At 32.2% G+C, this 16,934-nt stretch overlaps 2 protein-coding genes across 2 annotated transcripts in view; both read left to right on the forward strand.

Annotated features, from left to right (window-relative positions):
* Positions 1–7,663, forward strand: part of LOC107884265 — a 26,824-nt gene extending 19,161 nt beyond the window's left edge. Inside the window, exons 2-5 of the mRNA XM_016805982.2 lie at positions 498–695; positions 2,030–2,163; positions 4,813–5,036; positions 5,950–7,663. Of these exons, the coding sequence (XP_016661471.2) occupies positions 498–695; positions 2,030–2,163; positions 4,813–5,036; positions 5,950–7,639 (2,246 nt within the window). The 3' untranslated portion in view covers positions 7,640–7,663. The remainder of the gene's footprint in view (positions 1–497; positions 696–2,029; positions 2,164–4,812; positions 5,037–5,949) is intronic.
* LOC100574652 lies at positions 7,636–16,458 on the forward strand. The gene is made up of 7 exons (XM_029485969.1): positions 7,636–8,527; positions 8,628–8,710; positions 8,816–8,953; positions 9,482–9,766; positions 14,523–14,822; positions 15,119–15,325; positions 15,620–16,458. The coding sequence occupies exons 1-7, from the start codon at positions 7,800–7,802 to the stop codon at positions 15,772–15,774; spliced, it is 1,896 nt and encodes a 631-aa protein (XP_029341829.1). The 5' UTR covers positions 7,636–7,799; the 3' UTR covers positions 15,775–16,458.
* Positions 16,459–16,934: the final 476 nt, after the last annotated feature.

The following is a 16,934-nucleotide window of genomic DNA, read 5'->3' on the forward strand; positions in this document are numbered from 1 at the left end:
ACTTCCGATAGTCAAAACTGGGACAAAATACGAATTCTATGATATAATAGTTGTTATAGAGAAATTATACCCAATGATATGTTCTTGTAAAAAAACTAGTTTCATCGAGTTCCTGTATAGGCATTTTTTGTAACGCGATAATATTTTTAGCCGTGCTGCGATGCCGAGGTCAGTCGCCGGAATCGTTGTATTGAAATGATAACGTATTAACCAAGGTGGAAAGTAATGTGAATATCTACAGTATCGTGAGCGTGTTCGCTATCCCTATCGGAAATATTGATTAAAATATTCAAGTGTAATTTGACCTACACGACGACGATTCTTTGCTGTAATAATACCTATATTATCTACATTATTAACACCTAGTTAAACCTATACTTGTCTCGCCTATAGACGGCTAAATTTTTGTACGTGCAATAAAAATTTTGAATACAACAATAATACAATATAATACACTTAATTTAATTTTAATGTTGTATTTGTCTTCTTTTCTGTAGCTGTCTTGCAAAGAATCAGAGATGCCTGTCCACCATTTGGACACTCGGACAACAGATTTGACGTAACGGTGTTGGGCACTATATCGCCGGAGATAGGCGGATGTGCTTCTATGACACCATCAACCCAGGATTTTGTACCATCGTTTAATTTGTGGCTGGGTAGTCCAAAAACCGGTGGTGGAAACTGCAACGAGAAAAGTAAGTACAACAAATCTTCATTATTTTCGCCAGGTCCTTTGCTTCAAAAAAGTTCTCTTCGTCTAAAATCGTGTGTACCTATATTAAATACTATAATATATTATAATTGATATTTTTCGTGTAAAATTAAAAACGCGCACAATAAATACCTTTTAATCTCACCACAAACTGTTCAGGTGATTGCGTCTGTTGTGACTGCAGTTTCCAAATGTACGTCTCTGCAGATCACCTGCACAGAGTACAAATTTCACAAATTACACATGTGTACACATATATTTATATATATTGAATTTTAATGGTCGTTTATAGAAATAAATTATAAAAAAACATTTCAACGCCGATGCAATCATTTGTCACTTATTATTTTAATTTGGAATCGACACACTAGTGACACATAGTGGCTGTAGAGACGAGAATAGAAACTTATTCCCCACTCCCTCCTGCCACTAGTGAGTCAAATCCAAATTTAAATAATAAGCGATACATGATTGCATTGCCGTAGCCTATCCATAGTGTTATTTAATCTATAGTTTAGGTAAACGTTTGACATCGTCAGTAATATGAAGTCTCTATATAATACATTACAATTAAAATTGATCGGGTTAATATTTACCTGTCATGTGATGCCATCGTTTGTCCTCTTAATTTATTCGTACACATTTGTACCTATGTATTTTTTCACCTGATACAGCGGTACAGCAACGTGTTCATCAAATCTATCACTATAACAGATTTTACAAAACTTAAAATGGAGATTGCGAACAATAAAAATCCAAAACTTTATTCAAAATTCGTATTCAAAATATATTTTTAATACAGATCTATTATTATATTAGACTAATAGTTAATAGTATTAGAATAAAATGTCTTAGTAAATGTGATCAACAATTCGTATACACAGTTTCGTCTTTCTTACTAGACAAATTATATTTTATAAGAATAAAATATATATTTTGGAAAACATAATAAATTAGTTTACCTATAATATGTTAAGTTTTATTTTAATATTCTATATAAATTATAATATCTTATATATTTCACCATCGATTGACATACATACACTCTCTCAAGTCTCAATTATAATTTATAACACAAATATGAAATTCTCGAGCGTATTTATATTTAATAACAAATCACCCCGCTATAATTTTAAGAACATCCGATTATAAAAGGTATGACGTATTCACACGTAAACGTGCACACAAATCAAGCGCTAAAGATTACGTCTTAATGTGTCATCAAAAATACAGTTTCCATAAAAATTAATTATTAAAAATAGGTACACTATTATATTCATCATGTTCATGTATTTTTTTCTTTTCTTGGACTAACAGATATGGACCACTACATATTTGAGTGTATGGCAAAACACCCGTTTTTCACAGAGAAAGACACACTAGAGGGCTGGTATGTAATGCTATACGACCAGACTACCCGATGGACCGGAAGTCAAGACTACCGATGTGCTGTGAGTATACTATGTTTACCCATACATATTCTATAAAATATTATATTATATACGATTTCCTATGAAAACCAATTTGATTAATCAACAGGGTGATTAGAAGAGCGCATGCAAACAACGACGCAAAATCTTAAGCCGGATTCACAGCTACGTCGTGTGTCGTGTCGTGTGAGGGCTTGGTTATTATGTTTACAACTGCTTACCAATATGGTTTAAAAGTTGAGCTGTAGTCAATTATTGGTATACTCGGTTGAAACTTGGTTATTACATGATACCAAAAAAGTAATGTCCAATCATAATACGATTTGATCGACACGACACACGGTGAAGCTCTAAATCTGTGAAGCTTTATACACAAACCCGATTTCATTTTACGCGGTTGATTAGTGATATAACACATATTATAGGTTAGGTTAGGTTAGGTTAGGTTACTATTTTGTGCTTTGGAGAGCTCGAAATGTCTACTCTGAAAATGAAATAAGAATAATAGTTCTAATAGGCAAATATTATTTTTATCGCAGAATAATAGATATCGCTAGCAAACAATACCTCTGCCCAAAATGCTTCTGGCATCTCCCTCAACTTTGATCAACTTAAAACATTGTAAACCAAATTAAATTAATATAAGGCCCTCGTATTGTATATAAAAACAAACTAACCCAAACGATATTTGATGGGTTTATCGTTCACACATAACATATATATTTTTTATAATAAACAAATGTATGTGTTGTGTCAATAATGACATCTAATCATCAACTAATCGTCAACGAACACCAATCAGCAGTGTTCGGACTTATCTAGTTATCTAGATAAATTTATCTATTTATCTATTTATCAATTATTTGTTCATCTTTTATCTTATCTAGATAAATAGTTACAAGGTATCTAAACGTTCATCTTAGATAATTTTTCTACTAATCTAAATAAATTCATCTAGATACATTTTTTATTGATAAATATCACGAAATTGTACCAAATTTTTAAATATTTATACAGATTCTCAAACAAAGTTTATGGTTTATAAATAATTATTTTTATTTATATAATTTTAATTATTATTATGTTCCTAGTGCCCAACTAAAATATACTAAAATTTATAACCATTTAAAAAATAATTGTATCTTTTTTTTATCTAGATAAAAAAGTATTTATCTTTATCTTTATCTAGATAAATATGAGTTAAGTTATCTTTTATCTCTATCTAGATACATTTGAGTTGCATTATCTTTATCTTTATCTAGATAAAAAAATACTTATCTAATCCGAACACTGCCAATCAGCAACTTATCCATAATTGCCTTTAAAAAATATATATATTTTTATATATATATTTCACGGGAAAATAGTTAAAATTACTATAGTTATCGTAGATCACTGATCGTTGTTCATCGTCGTCTTTAAACTTGTATCACTTGTTCTTTAACTATAATCTTATTACAGTGAAATCTGCAAGCTAAAGTCACAACGACGTTAATGGTCGGGGATAGAGTTGGGTCTCAGTGTACTTCTAATTATAATATACTAACTGTCCTTGTGTGTATTGTTACCTGTAATAAATGACACCTCTGGAAGTTTAATCCATAAAACTATGTTTAAAACCTGCTCCGTGAAATACTCTATCATTTAAAAAAACCCACATGACTATTGGGTGAGTGTTTTTAGAGCCAACCCGTTACAAAGATTTCCACTTTCATTTTTATATAATACTAGCTGATCCCGTGCACTTCGTTGCCCGTTAAATATACCAACTCTATATGACTCAAACTTTGTTCAATTTGTTATTTAATATTCTGTGTATGGTATTCAAAACTTATTTTAACTTTTCCATTGCCCGGATTAAAAATTCTGATTCGCAGCAGCTTATTATTATCTGGTAAGCAATCTACCTGCGGTAGATCGCGGACCCCGTGCTGTTTGTACGTAAAGTGTATGATTTAATTGTAAAGTATCAAAGTTATACCAAGTTTGTTATTTTTACATAATTCCACTTACATTGGATTAATATAATCAATTAAATTTAAATTTAATCAAAATTCTTAACTGACCTAACCGTATTAAAATGCGATGAATAAAAAAAACCAAATTTAACACTCTTTAAATTAGCCATCTTCTTCTCAGAGGTCTAATTTATGCACAAACATGACTGCGTAATGATTCCAATTTATTAATATAATTAAAAATACATTAGGTATATAAATTACAACAAAGTCGACATATACTATGCCGATATTAAATTGCCAATGACAACCACTAATTAATAAATATTAATCGCCTGCATTATCTACACAGATTTACTGGTAAACTCGTATGCATAAATAGATAATTATAATAATAATAATACATAGCAACCATTTCTACACGAAAGTTTAAATATTGCTTGATAGATGGCACCACTATTGTATTTTTACAATCCCTTATATTCTCCTTTAGGGGTTGAATTATCGGACTTTAATTATGGCTAAAACCGGCTCCGTGATATCCTCTTTCATTTAAAAAAAACTGCATGACAATTGGGTAAGAAGTTTCGAAGCCAAGCCGTAACAAAGATTTCCTCTTTTGCTTGATTTCAGTTTTATATATATATAGAGAGATATTTTACGTTACGGTTGATTAATCTATTTCTTTCTTTTTCTGTTCACCTTGCTTCAGTTATACAAAACGGTTAATGAAGACCCACCAATGATCCAGATGGTGATTAGTGGGAACCAATCGTGCAAGGGTCTATCGAAAAGGATGGAACAGTCTGAGTATGCGGTTCCCGAGGGGTTCCGACAATTCACCGATGGATCGATAGCTATTCTTTTTAGTAGAGACATACCACCAACGCCCGTGTGGAGGAAAAAGCGTTCAGAGGAACAGGGCCGTGGATGCAGGTTAGTGTCGTAGCGACCAAATTATTTAGACGTAATATATAACATCGTATTGAGTAGCATACCCAGGAATTTGATAAAGACATTTATACTCTACATAATCAATAGATAATTATTTTTTTTTATTTGGTCTCTAAACACAAGTATATAGTTAACTTCATAACTCACATACTAAATTTTATAAAAAAATTTCCTTTTAAGGCAATAAGCTAGCAAACGTACTTAATAAATGTTAACATTTATGTATTGTTTAAGTACTTATTTACTCAAATAATAATTGTACTAAGTACATATAGTTTATAGCACTGGTATCTGATAGTAATATATGCAAGGACCTAGTAAGGAATTTGATTTAAATTATATTAATGTGTGGTTCCCATTTTAATAACGCATAACATTGCGCATTTTATGTTCAGAAAAATTCAATTTACTCTGTTAATTTAAATATTAGAGTGAATCGACCTAGGTATTATTAAATTTAAAGATACGAAAAGCCCTAAATATAATTGTTTTGATAATTTAATTTTAAAGCTACGTTATTATAGCATTTTATTATTTAAATGCATATTATCTATTTTTTAATGAAAAACTAAATTAATTAATGGGTTTTTAGTGCATTAAATTATAATTTCTAAAAATGACAAATATATAAATTTTCAAATATTTTTAACGACACAAATAGTTAATTTAGTCAAACTATTTGTATGGATATATAATTAGTAGATACATATATGTAAATATATATATATATATAGATCTATTATTCTAATTAATACTCTATTTAATATTAATATTATATTTAAATAGTAAATGGTATAATTCCCATACTCCACAGTAGCTCATTATATTTTTATTATAACAATAAAATGTTATATGCTGTATATTTTGAAAAAGTAAACGACCCCGTATCATTTAGGTTTCCAGATTGGTCACAAGGATCATGGACAGATTTAAAAGTAGATGAAAGCCTGGTAAGCTACGAACCTACCTTCCATGAGAAAGACGACGTTGACTACTTTCAAGAAAACGACGATAGAAAATACGATGATCCAGAAAACACTGGTGATGATAATTTCATGCAAAGGTCGCAGCGACATGCTCCTGTTGGAATAAGTGGTATCGATCACTCAAGTTCTCATGATTCACGATCACATAGAGGCCGACGATCCATTCCATATATAAATACCGTTAAAATGTTCAGACCCCAGACCAGCATGGTTCAAAACAACACATTGGACGAAGATTTGATAATGCATCAATTATATGACGATTACATGCAAATGTTCGATTCATTTAATTATTCACCCGAAGAAAGTAGTGTATTCTCTGACCAACCAAATACTCTCTCAAACACTAATATGCAATTTCCAGAATCAGTTAAATCCTCTAACAGGTTTGATTATAAAGACACTACTACAACCGGCCCACAGAATATTCTTGATCCACTTCGACAAATAAAAGACCTGAATACCCAAAATGATGATTATAAAGACACAACTAAAACCGGTCCACAGAATTACCTAAAAGATTTGAACAAAAATTCATTTAACTGGAATATCATTCTTGATCAACTTCGACAAATAAAAGACCTGGGTAACCAACATGATGATTATAAACACACTACTACAGCGGGTCCACAGAATTACCCTAAAGATTTGAACAAAAGTTCATATGAATGGAACATCATTCTTGATCACCTTCGAAAAATAAAAGAACTGAATAACCAATTTGATTATTATAAACACACTACTACAACCAATCCACAGAATTACCCAAAAGATTTGAACAAAAATTCATTTAACTGGAATATCATTCTTGATCAACTTCGACAAATAAATGACCTGGGTAACCAACAAGATGAGGGCAAAAAAGAAACGAACAATGAAAAAAAGAGATGTTTTTGTTATACAGATTTCGATGCTTTTACATCAAAAAATGATAAAGACAAAATGGAACTTTTTAATAAAGTAAATAAATATTCATCAACACAAAAATACCCTGAGAATTTGAAAGATAAATCAAATTATCCATTTGATGCATTTGAACTCCGAAAGAAAAGGGAGTTGAGTGACCAAGATGTCAAAGAAGACACAAAGCATCAACAAAAGATAAAATACCACGATAGAGATTTTGAACCTTATACACCAGGTGATATGGATATACCGAAAATATTAGACGAGAAGTATACATTTTCAACTAATAAGAAAACAACGAATTTGAAGAAAAAATTTTATCAGTTCGATTATGTACAGCGAAAAAAAAGGGATGTGAAACACTTACTTAATTATGGTGAAAAAGAAATTTACAATAAAAAAAAGAACTGCTATTGTTATAGTGATAGTGAAGGTTTTTTACCAAAAAATGGTACATTTATAAAGCAAGTAATTCGCGAGTTGATTAAATATCTACCAAGAACTAAAACACATATTAAGGAACTAAAAGATAAATCTAATCATTCATTTAACTTATTAGAACTTCGAAAGAAAAGGGAGTTGGGTGATCAAGATGGTCATGACACGGAAAACATAAATAATCGAAAAAAAAAAATGTGTGTGGTTAGACGCGACAACAACAACAACGGAGCGGTACAGAGATTTACACTTTGAATACCCCTACAAGGGGGAACCATTGGACCCATCTCACAAGCCAGAAGTACATTTTGGGACAACGCAAGACCCTAGAACTTATTATCCTAGACAAAAGAGGTCTATATTTGTAGACGAAGTTATCAAAGACGATGAGGAGGAAGCCATTAAAAAAATTAAAATGACAGATAATCGTAATAGACGCATACGCTGGTGGAATATCATGCGGGCTATTGAATATCTCAGAAATAGTCCCATATGGCAGTTAAATGGAGACACTAATTATGATGACGATACACCAGTAACAGCTTCAGTAAAGTATCTCAAAAATGCTGAGGCACGTGGAGTCCCATATAAACAAGCATTATTAGATTGGCGGGCTATGGAACGTACGTATCGTCAGCGAATAGCTGAATCCCTTTACACTGCCTTTCCCGGCCAAAATCATCCAGATATAATTATGAGAGATTTTGATCAAACATACGATGGTATAGAATATGACTTTGATCCTATGCACCCTGAAGGTACAGCTGATGACCCGATAGCCTACCGGGCTCTTACACTGCCAAATGGTTACCAAATAGAACCCCGACTATCCCGCCGTACTATGTTTGAACAAAAACAGTCAAGTGATTCCCAAGAATCAACCACGGCGTTTCGTCCCATTCAAGTTGTAAATATGGATGACCGTACAGACCAAGAAAATACCCAAAGTTTAAATCAACGGAGGAGACGCAGCTCTATACAGCAAAATCAACAACAGCATGAAACTACATCATTTACATGGCGTTGTGAAATGGCTGTTGACAATGACGTTAAGCAACTTCCACAGTTTGAAAACGGGGCCAAGTTCCTTACTTATGGTGGTCGTGTAGTTGAAAACAATGAAATGACTGGAAATGATCAACAGTGAGTTAAAGTTTTAAACTATTATATGAATGTACAATTCATTAACTATAACGAATATTATAATATTATAATACGTGTGCATATTATATTGTTTTAATAGAAACGAACAAGACTCAAAAATGACTTACGGGTGCTTGTGGTTAGTGCCTAGAGGGCCAAACATTTTAGAATTTTCCATGATAGGTGAGAATTTATTGTGTATTAGATATTAATATATTACATTAATTTCAACAATAAAATATAATGATTTGAAATAAATTTATAAAAATGGAACTTTAAAATATTCAGGAACAGGGATTCCGGCAAAAAATCAAAGTTTGCAAAATTTCGCACGGCAATTGTGCAACGAAAACCATGCTCAGGGCACTGGTGCCCGAAATGATAAAAAGCTTCGCCTACGCCGGCCTTCGTGGGTAACCGAAACACGTGAGTATGCTCAGTAGCAATATAAGTTATGTAAACTTGCATACCAGTAGCTTGTTTAATATCTAGGTAATATTAGGCGAAAGGAACCTATGTAAGGAATAGACATATGTATCTATTTTCGGTAAAAGGTTTGGGTTAGAGTACAAGAAATGTAATATGTTCAATGATCGTTCTAGATCCATTGAATTTTTCAAAATCTTTTTTTACTTTGCAAGTAGATACTATAACAAGTACCTATAACGTTACATATTATTATTATAAGTGATGTAAATATGTGCTTAAAATAATATAGCGAGATTTAAAAAAAAGTTATTCCGTTTTGATATATTCTTTACTCAATCATATTTAATTTTAAACTTAACTTAAACAACTTAAACATAATATTTATTTTTACATTTTTTATCCATTATCATTAGGATTATATCATAGTTACTCGTAGTAAATATTTAACACCATAATCTAATAATATGATTCTTACCTAAGAAGGACTACTGTTGAATTGTTTCATAAATGATCGAAAATCCACAGGAACTGATCATAAGAAACGTGTGCCAGTCAGGTGTCCCGTGCCCCCAGGTATAGTGTTTTACGGCGTGGTCCCAGCTCCACCACCACCTCCTACGGTATCTACAAACAAAGATCAGATTACACCATTGCGACTTTGTGCCAAGTTGGTATCTTCTGCAGACGACTGTACGGCCGGACAAATGGGACCAGCTGACCAGATGAAATATACTGTGTCCGAATGCGTTGAGCAAGACTCCTCAACTGGCACTTCTCAAACAGAGGTTGCACAACAAACAATTTTTGAAGGTCAGTTTATTATTATTATTGATAGGTATTATTTATCTTGAAGTGCAAATTATTTGTCTCAGTATTCTAACTTGAAAAAATTGTAAAACTTGCGTGATTATCCTATGTTCCAAATAATAATGGAATGTAACTCTAAAAAAATAAAAATAATCATGCTTGCAACTTAGAAAGATATTTTACCATTCAAAAAACTTTTAATCAAAGTTCAATCATTGAAAATTTTAATCAACTGTAAAATTCAGTTAATTTACATTAATAATTACTAATTCTATAAAAATTCAAATATTTAAGATTCTGAGCGTTCAATGTATTAATTTTACAATGATGATATCTTTCTATTCTGTATGTTTATTGTATGGCATAATACATTTTCAATTTTAATTGGTTAAATTATTGTCAATACAAAATTGTTCTGTTTGTCAAAAAATGTGAATATTTATACAACGTTCATCATAAGTTATTGTTAGTGGAAATCATAAAATAATCGATCGTAACACACAATATTTTTTATGAGAGTCTGAAGTTAGAACGTTGATAAAATTCGTCAAAATAATTAAAATTGCAAATTATTTTATGTATAATTAATTAATTAATTATTTATAAAAATGTTAAAATATCTAAGATTTGAAAATTAAATACCTACAAGATTTTTCATAAGTTTTCACCCCTAAAAAAATTAAAAATTAAAATACCGGAAGATCAATTTAATTTTTTTGAGCATTTGATGTTAAGCATTTTAAATTGTCCATAAATTAACGTATTCTCATCAAAGGATTTTCTTATTATTTTGTAATTTAAAAAGGAATGAGGGACCATAGGTAGGTATTTGAAATTTTCAAAAAATGTGTAACTTATAAACTTCTATGCATAATACATTTTCAATTTATATATATTTTTTATATAATTGATAAAATTAAAAATATTCGTTTTGAGCTATTTATATTTTTTTTACTGTAGATATCAATAAAAAGTTCTTTAGTAGTGTAAACATTTTAATACAAGGTATCTCGTAAGTTTTTATAGTAGAAGTTGAAAAATATTAAAGATATATATTATGTAGAATTTTTTTTATCATATTATCAACAATATAAAAATAAAATTGTACAAAATTCATTAAGATCTTGAAAATTGGCAAGTGATTTTTTTAGTTGGAAATTTGTAAAATGTTCAATTTTTATAGCTAAGCATTGAAAATGTATAACATAATTTCTCGTAAGTAGTTTGTTCTGTTACGAAAATAAATAATTATTAATAATAAATTAAATAATAATATGTTTATAAAATTTAAAATTAATATTCGTATTTAACAATAACAATAAATATAACAAAAATACTAAAAAGAAATCACAAAAAAAATGAAAACATTATATGAAATACTCAAATACCTACACCATTTTATTTTCTACTTTATACATAGATATACCCAATTTGTAGTTTACTGCTCACGCTTTAGTAGAAATTAAATTCTAAAAAGAACCCTGATTGTAAGAACTATCTATATGACTAAGGTATTAAGAAAGATAGGATAATGATTAATATGTGTAAACGTACCTTTTATAATATTTTAAATTCCATCTAATGTATGATGAATTCCGTACAGTACATGAAATTGTCAATTAAAACTTTCATAATATATTTTTCTTAAAAGCGCATTTATAAAATATTTTATTTTCTCCGTGATCCGATAATTTCACCTCAATATCTTCCGAAACATATTACCAACGAAGAGAATCCTTTCATTCACAGGGATAGCTAAACATATTAAACAGACATATTCTATTATTTTTCAAATTGTATTAAACAAATACACTGATAGATAGATAACGAAACGTTGAGTAGACACTTGCCTTTTTTTCGAGATGCGTGTTCATTTCTAAACGCAGCCACCAACAACGGCGTTTGTTACAAACGTGATGGCATCAAGAGCATCTTCCCTATGTGTACCTGTTGCTGAAAGGAAATTTGCACGCACGCACATGTGGAAAAAATATAAACCGCCGTTCTCAGAGCGTACAAAAATGTTGTCATTACACTTTGGACGGCGGCCGATGTGTGTCCGCGTGATCAGACAAAACAAAAAAAACAAAATACACACACACACACACACACACACACACACACACACACACACAAATAAAATATCAATTCTACCAAAAGCGTTAACACACAAAAACAACTCTAAACTACTGACTTGCAACTTATTAGGCAACGCTAGACGCCAGCAATGATGGTTGCACACAGACACGGTGGGACCGTTACACCGTACGTGATTCCGAATGCCGGTCCCCGCCCGCCGGCCAATCCATACGCCAACGCCTCCGAGTATCATTAAACTACAAGCTCCGGGATTTCTACCTCCCGCTCACCAAAATAATATCCCTTACAATCCCAAAATGTGGTGCTGGACGAGCCTCACGCCACGTGTTCTATCAACAACGTGTTTATACGCATGGCGTGTGGTGTCCAAAGGTTTATACCCCGTTCAATACCGATTACAGAATGCACCGCTGAGTCTTGTCTTCTGGATCCCTCTCCGTCGTTTCAGCGACAGTCAAATTATCAATTCCTTGTCAACTCTGGCTATCTCTGGCACTGTTGGTCGTCGTCGTCGTTGCCGTCATATCAAACACTATACGCATATCAAAAAAAGAAACACACACGCACACACATATCGCTCCATATTAGCTCATGATCATAACATGTTATACCTGTTAATTACATTTTTATGGGTATAGGTATTATATTATTTTGTCATATTGTGTTTATCGTTTATGTGTATCTTATTTACGCATATTTATGGTGATAACTATAGCAGCGTCCAGAGGGTACACAGTCGGTGGAAGTTGGCGGAGGAATAAACGTCACTCAGCTCCAACAGATACGTCAACTATTGCCTCATCTGTGGTAACAACATCTACATCATCCAACATACCAATTTTACCATTCAGTAGTCACAACCCTTCGACAGGGATGATAGACAACATAACAGACCACCATACGATTGGGCCGACATCCATCATTTCGAGTCCTATGACCCCACCCTCTATGATATCCAGTATTACTGAAATTCCACCGTTCGCAGGTATCACTACTATAGACCCTACAAATGTTACTACTACTACTACTACTGCTACCACCCACTTGACAACTACGGCATCGATATTGCCATTGTCTTCACCGCAAGAGACTCCCCCTGAACGACAACTACAGTCAATCTCAAAGTCGTCTACTACTACAACTACTCCTTCAACTTCCACCGCCTCTGTTACCACTACCTCCTCCTACCATCAGGTTACCGATTATCAATATCGTCAACAGCAACAGTGGCAGCAACAACACCAACAACCAAATAATAACAATAATGATTATTATTATTACCGAGGACGGCAACAACATTATCCCCCGCCGCCACCTGGCAGCACCGGTATGGATAATAATTACTATTATATTCAGCAACAACAGCAACAGCAGTGGCAACAACAACACCCACAGACACAACCACATTGGTTGCCTCAACAATATCCTATTTCCACCAACGACTATAGTAATGGTAATCAGCATCAAACGTCGGATAGCGGCGGGTACAGAACAGGCGATTATTACTATCGCCAACAGAAGCAAAATTATCATAACCATCAACACAACAATGATCGCCAGCAACAAACACCGCAGCCACCACGTAACTCGTCACTTACGCTTCAACATCCAAATGGCGGTAGTTGGAATGTTCGCGGCGAACGACCACTATACATAAGTAGTGGTGGTGGAGGGAATAACAACCGAGACGCACCAGTTGCTTGGAACCGCTCTACTAGTACTAGTAGTAATTATAATGGTGGTTGGACGACAGCAGCACAACAGCATTGGTGGTACCAGCAACAGCAGCAGCAACAACTACAACAACTACAACTGCAGCAGCACCAACGGCAGCAGCAAAACAACCGGGGTCTGGGTGGAATCTTGTCACTGCAACCCGTACCATTGCCGCCACTGCACGTGGAACAGGGTGCCGTCACCATTTCGATGCCTACACCAGAGCCACTGCATCCGCGTCGACAACATAAACCTCCAAATCACTATTACCTGCCAACGCTGACTACTAAGACCTCTTCTCAGCCATACCAACTGCGGCCTAAGTCTGAGAGTCGATATTATCAAGGTATACTACGATTGCCGAACTATAATTGACATCTCGACCATCATCGGCACACGAATCACTACTACCAACACTACAGTCACCTGTGTTTGAATACTTCACAATTATTTAGCTTCATCTTTGCATTATTTTCTGTTTGTCTTTTACTCTCTTCACTCTCTGTGAATCACCTCCTCGCACTACACCATTACCATTATATATATATATGTTTCGTTTGTATACAAAATATTCACCATCGTTGACACTTTTACATTTTTAAATCATAGAACATAGACCTATTAAGTTAATGGATAGATTTTAAATAAAACAATGGATCATTTTAAATCCCAGATAACGATTTTTATTGAAAACTTATGAATTATATATAATTATATATCATGATATAATCACAATTTAAGCCAATGTATTGAAGACCATAATATCATCGAATTATCCTTGTTTCGCTTAAAGTGCTTTTGCGTTATCCTTATCTATTTACTTAATAGGTCTATGAAATATACACTATTAATAATACAAAATACTTAAAGACATAATTTTATAATCATATAATCACTTAGTGTAATAAATGTATGCTAATTTATTACTTTTTTTTTTGTGCAGAAAGAGAATACCAGTGTATCGGCCAATGGACTGAACCACAGGAACACTTCAGCCCGGTGGCTGGTGAAAAACCAGTTATGTTGACGTATACATATTTAAAGCGCTTAAGTCCTGTCTCCAAAGAAGGGGCCCAGTATGAATGTTTCGTTGGAACGCCAATACCCAATGATGAAGGACTCGATCCTGAAACAACTACCACAATATTGTTAACAGAAGCAGGAACAAATACTAAGTGCAGTCGCTTTCAGGACCCATACCGCTCCGGCATGAAGTTAGTCGGAACCAAAATTAAGAAAGAAGGTAATAACTAAAAACTAATAACAATAAAGTAATTTTAGATCCTTATCAAAGATTTTCAATCGGTGTATTATAAAACTAATATACATGTGATATCTATGTATACTTTGGTTAATTATGTTCTCATATTGCTCATTCCTTCTTATAACATTTCTTAATTTCCCACTTTGAAAATAATTATAAATCGACTATAATATTGTTCCTACTGTTTTCTCGATCAAGTTCTGCTTATTATTTTATTGCAGTTATAGCAGTTATACCTAAGCTCATAGAGACGTAAAATGTTATACTGTTTTCAGGTGCATGTAAAGGATCTGCACAACCAGTACAAGACACTACTGGTGGTTCATGGTACTCCCTTAAACCACAGTCAATTTCTCCATCTATTCCCGGTGCTGAAAACGGAAGAGGAGCATGGTACGCTGCGCCGCCTGTCCCCGTGATCGCCGCACAAGGTCCAACCACTATGCCGCCTATCCTCACAGGCAGGCACACCGGTGGTAATGGTTAGTATTAACTTTTAAAATTTGGTTGCAAATACTTTAATTATATTATAATATTTTGACAATCAAGTTAAGATCAAACTGATCCTATTTCCAGTCTAATTTACAATGAATCTCCTAATAAATATTATCTTATTTGTGTAATCATTGTTGTCAATTTTCATGTTTTTAAATCTAATGATGTAGGTATATGCATACATTACGAGTTAAATTTTTTAAATTTTTATTTAGCAACAGACTGTTAATTTTACATTCTCAGTTTTTTCTTTTACTACAAAAGTTGTTATATGTTCACAGGCGCTACATTTACAGCACGTCACAACGAACAAAATCGTCGCCCACAGTCAGCCAATTTACCCCCTAAAACCAACCATAGCTTCCGCACCATAGCCGACAAGAGAATCGTCATACTAGCGGTTATTCTATTTACAGCACATCGCTTTTTCAATTAAATTATTCGATCAAACGTAAACATAAAGTTTGTACAATAGTTTATAGTAATAACAGTAAAATATCAAACCTCAAATCTCAAATTAATGCATAATCTAGGTCCGACTCAAGGGATAGGTGAAATTAATTCAGTTCATTAATATAATATACTCACAAGCGATGAAATACTTCTTTGAAAATCTATTAAGTTGGCCGCCCGGTACTCATTTAGTTTTGAATAGAGTATATAAATCTCTAAAGTGCAGACTTATAATATAAAAAACATATAACATTTTTTTATACATTTTCATAATACACTTCATTAATACCTATCGTAATATTCCGTATTTATCATTGAGAAAGCGTACAATGATGGTAAATAGTAATTATAATTAGGTGCCGCTTAAGTAGGTAGGTTTAACTTGGTGTATAACACTGTGGACCAATAATATCCATTTCACATTATACATATAGGTTTATGTAAACAATCTATATTAATTAAGTATGAATTTTTTTTAATTTTTTTACTTAAAAGATCTTCAAAATATTTTTCTTACGTTTTTAAAATCATATTTTCAATATTTCTAATGTTAGTCATATTACAATAATTTCTGGGTTTAGTTTTTTCACGAATTGTCTGCTTATAAGATTAAGTTATACTATAAAATTATTTTTAATTTAAATATAAACTTATGGGTGACAATAGATGATCTAAAATAAATGATATTCATAGTATAATAATTATATACTGGTTTAAAATTTAGATTATTTTTAAGTTTTATTTTATATTCATATAATACTTATTTTACAATTTTTATTTTTTTTTAATTCAAGTTTTATCACTTTTTCTAAAAACTAAAATAAATAAAACTTTAAAATAGAATCTTTTTAAAAATTATTGACAACGAAAAAATTACCCATATTATCGATACCATATAAATTAAAATCAGAACAGATGATAGTTAAATTATAATTCATGATCAAGTAATTTTCCTACCAAATCTAGTATGAAAAAAGTATGAATAGACCTCACTTCTAGTGATCTCTAACAATCTAGACTCACAGTTTCATTATTCTATTTTGTGTAAAGCTTATATTTAATATTTTTTTTATTTACTTAATCTTAATAAATATAAGTGTATTTCATTCAATGTTTGAGGATACATATTATGACTATTATTTT

This window comes from Acyrthosiphon pisum, chromosome X (genome assembly GCF_005508785.2).
Source record: "Acyrthosiphon pisum isolate AL4f chromosome X, pea_aphid_22Mar2018_4r6ur, whole genome shotgun sequence".
Classification (NCBI taxonomy): Eukaryota; Metazoa; Arthropoda; class Insecta; order Hemiptera; family Aphididae; genus Acyrthosiphon; species Acyrthosiphon pisum.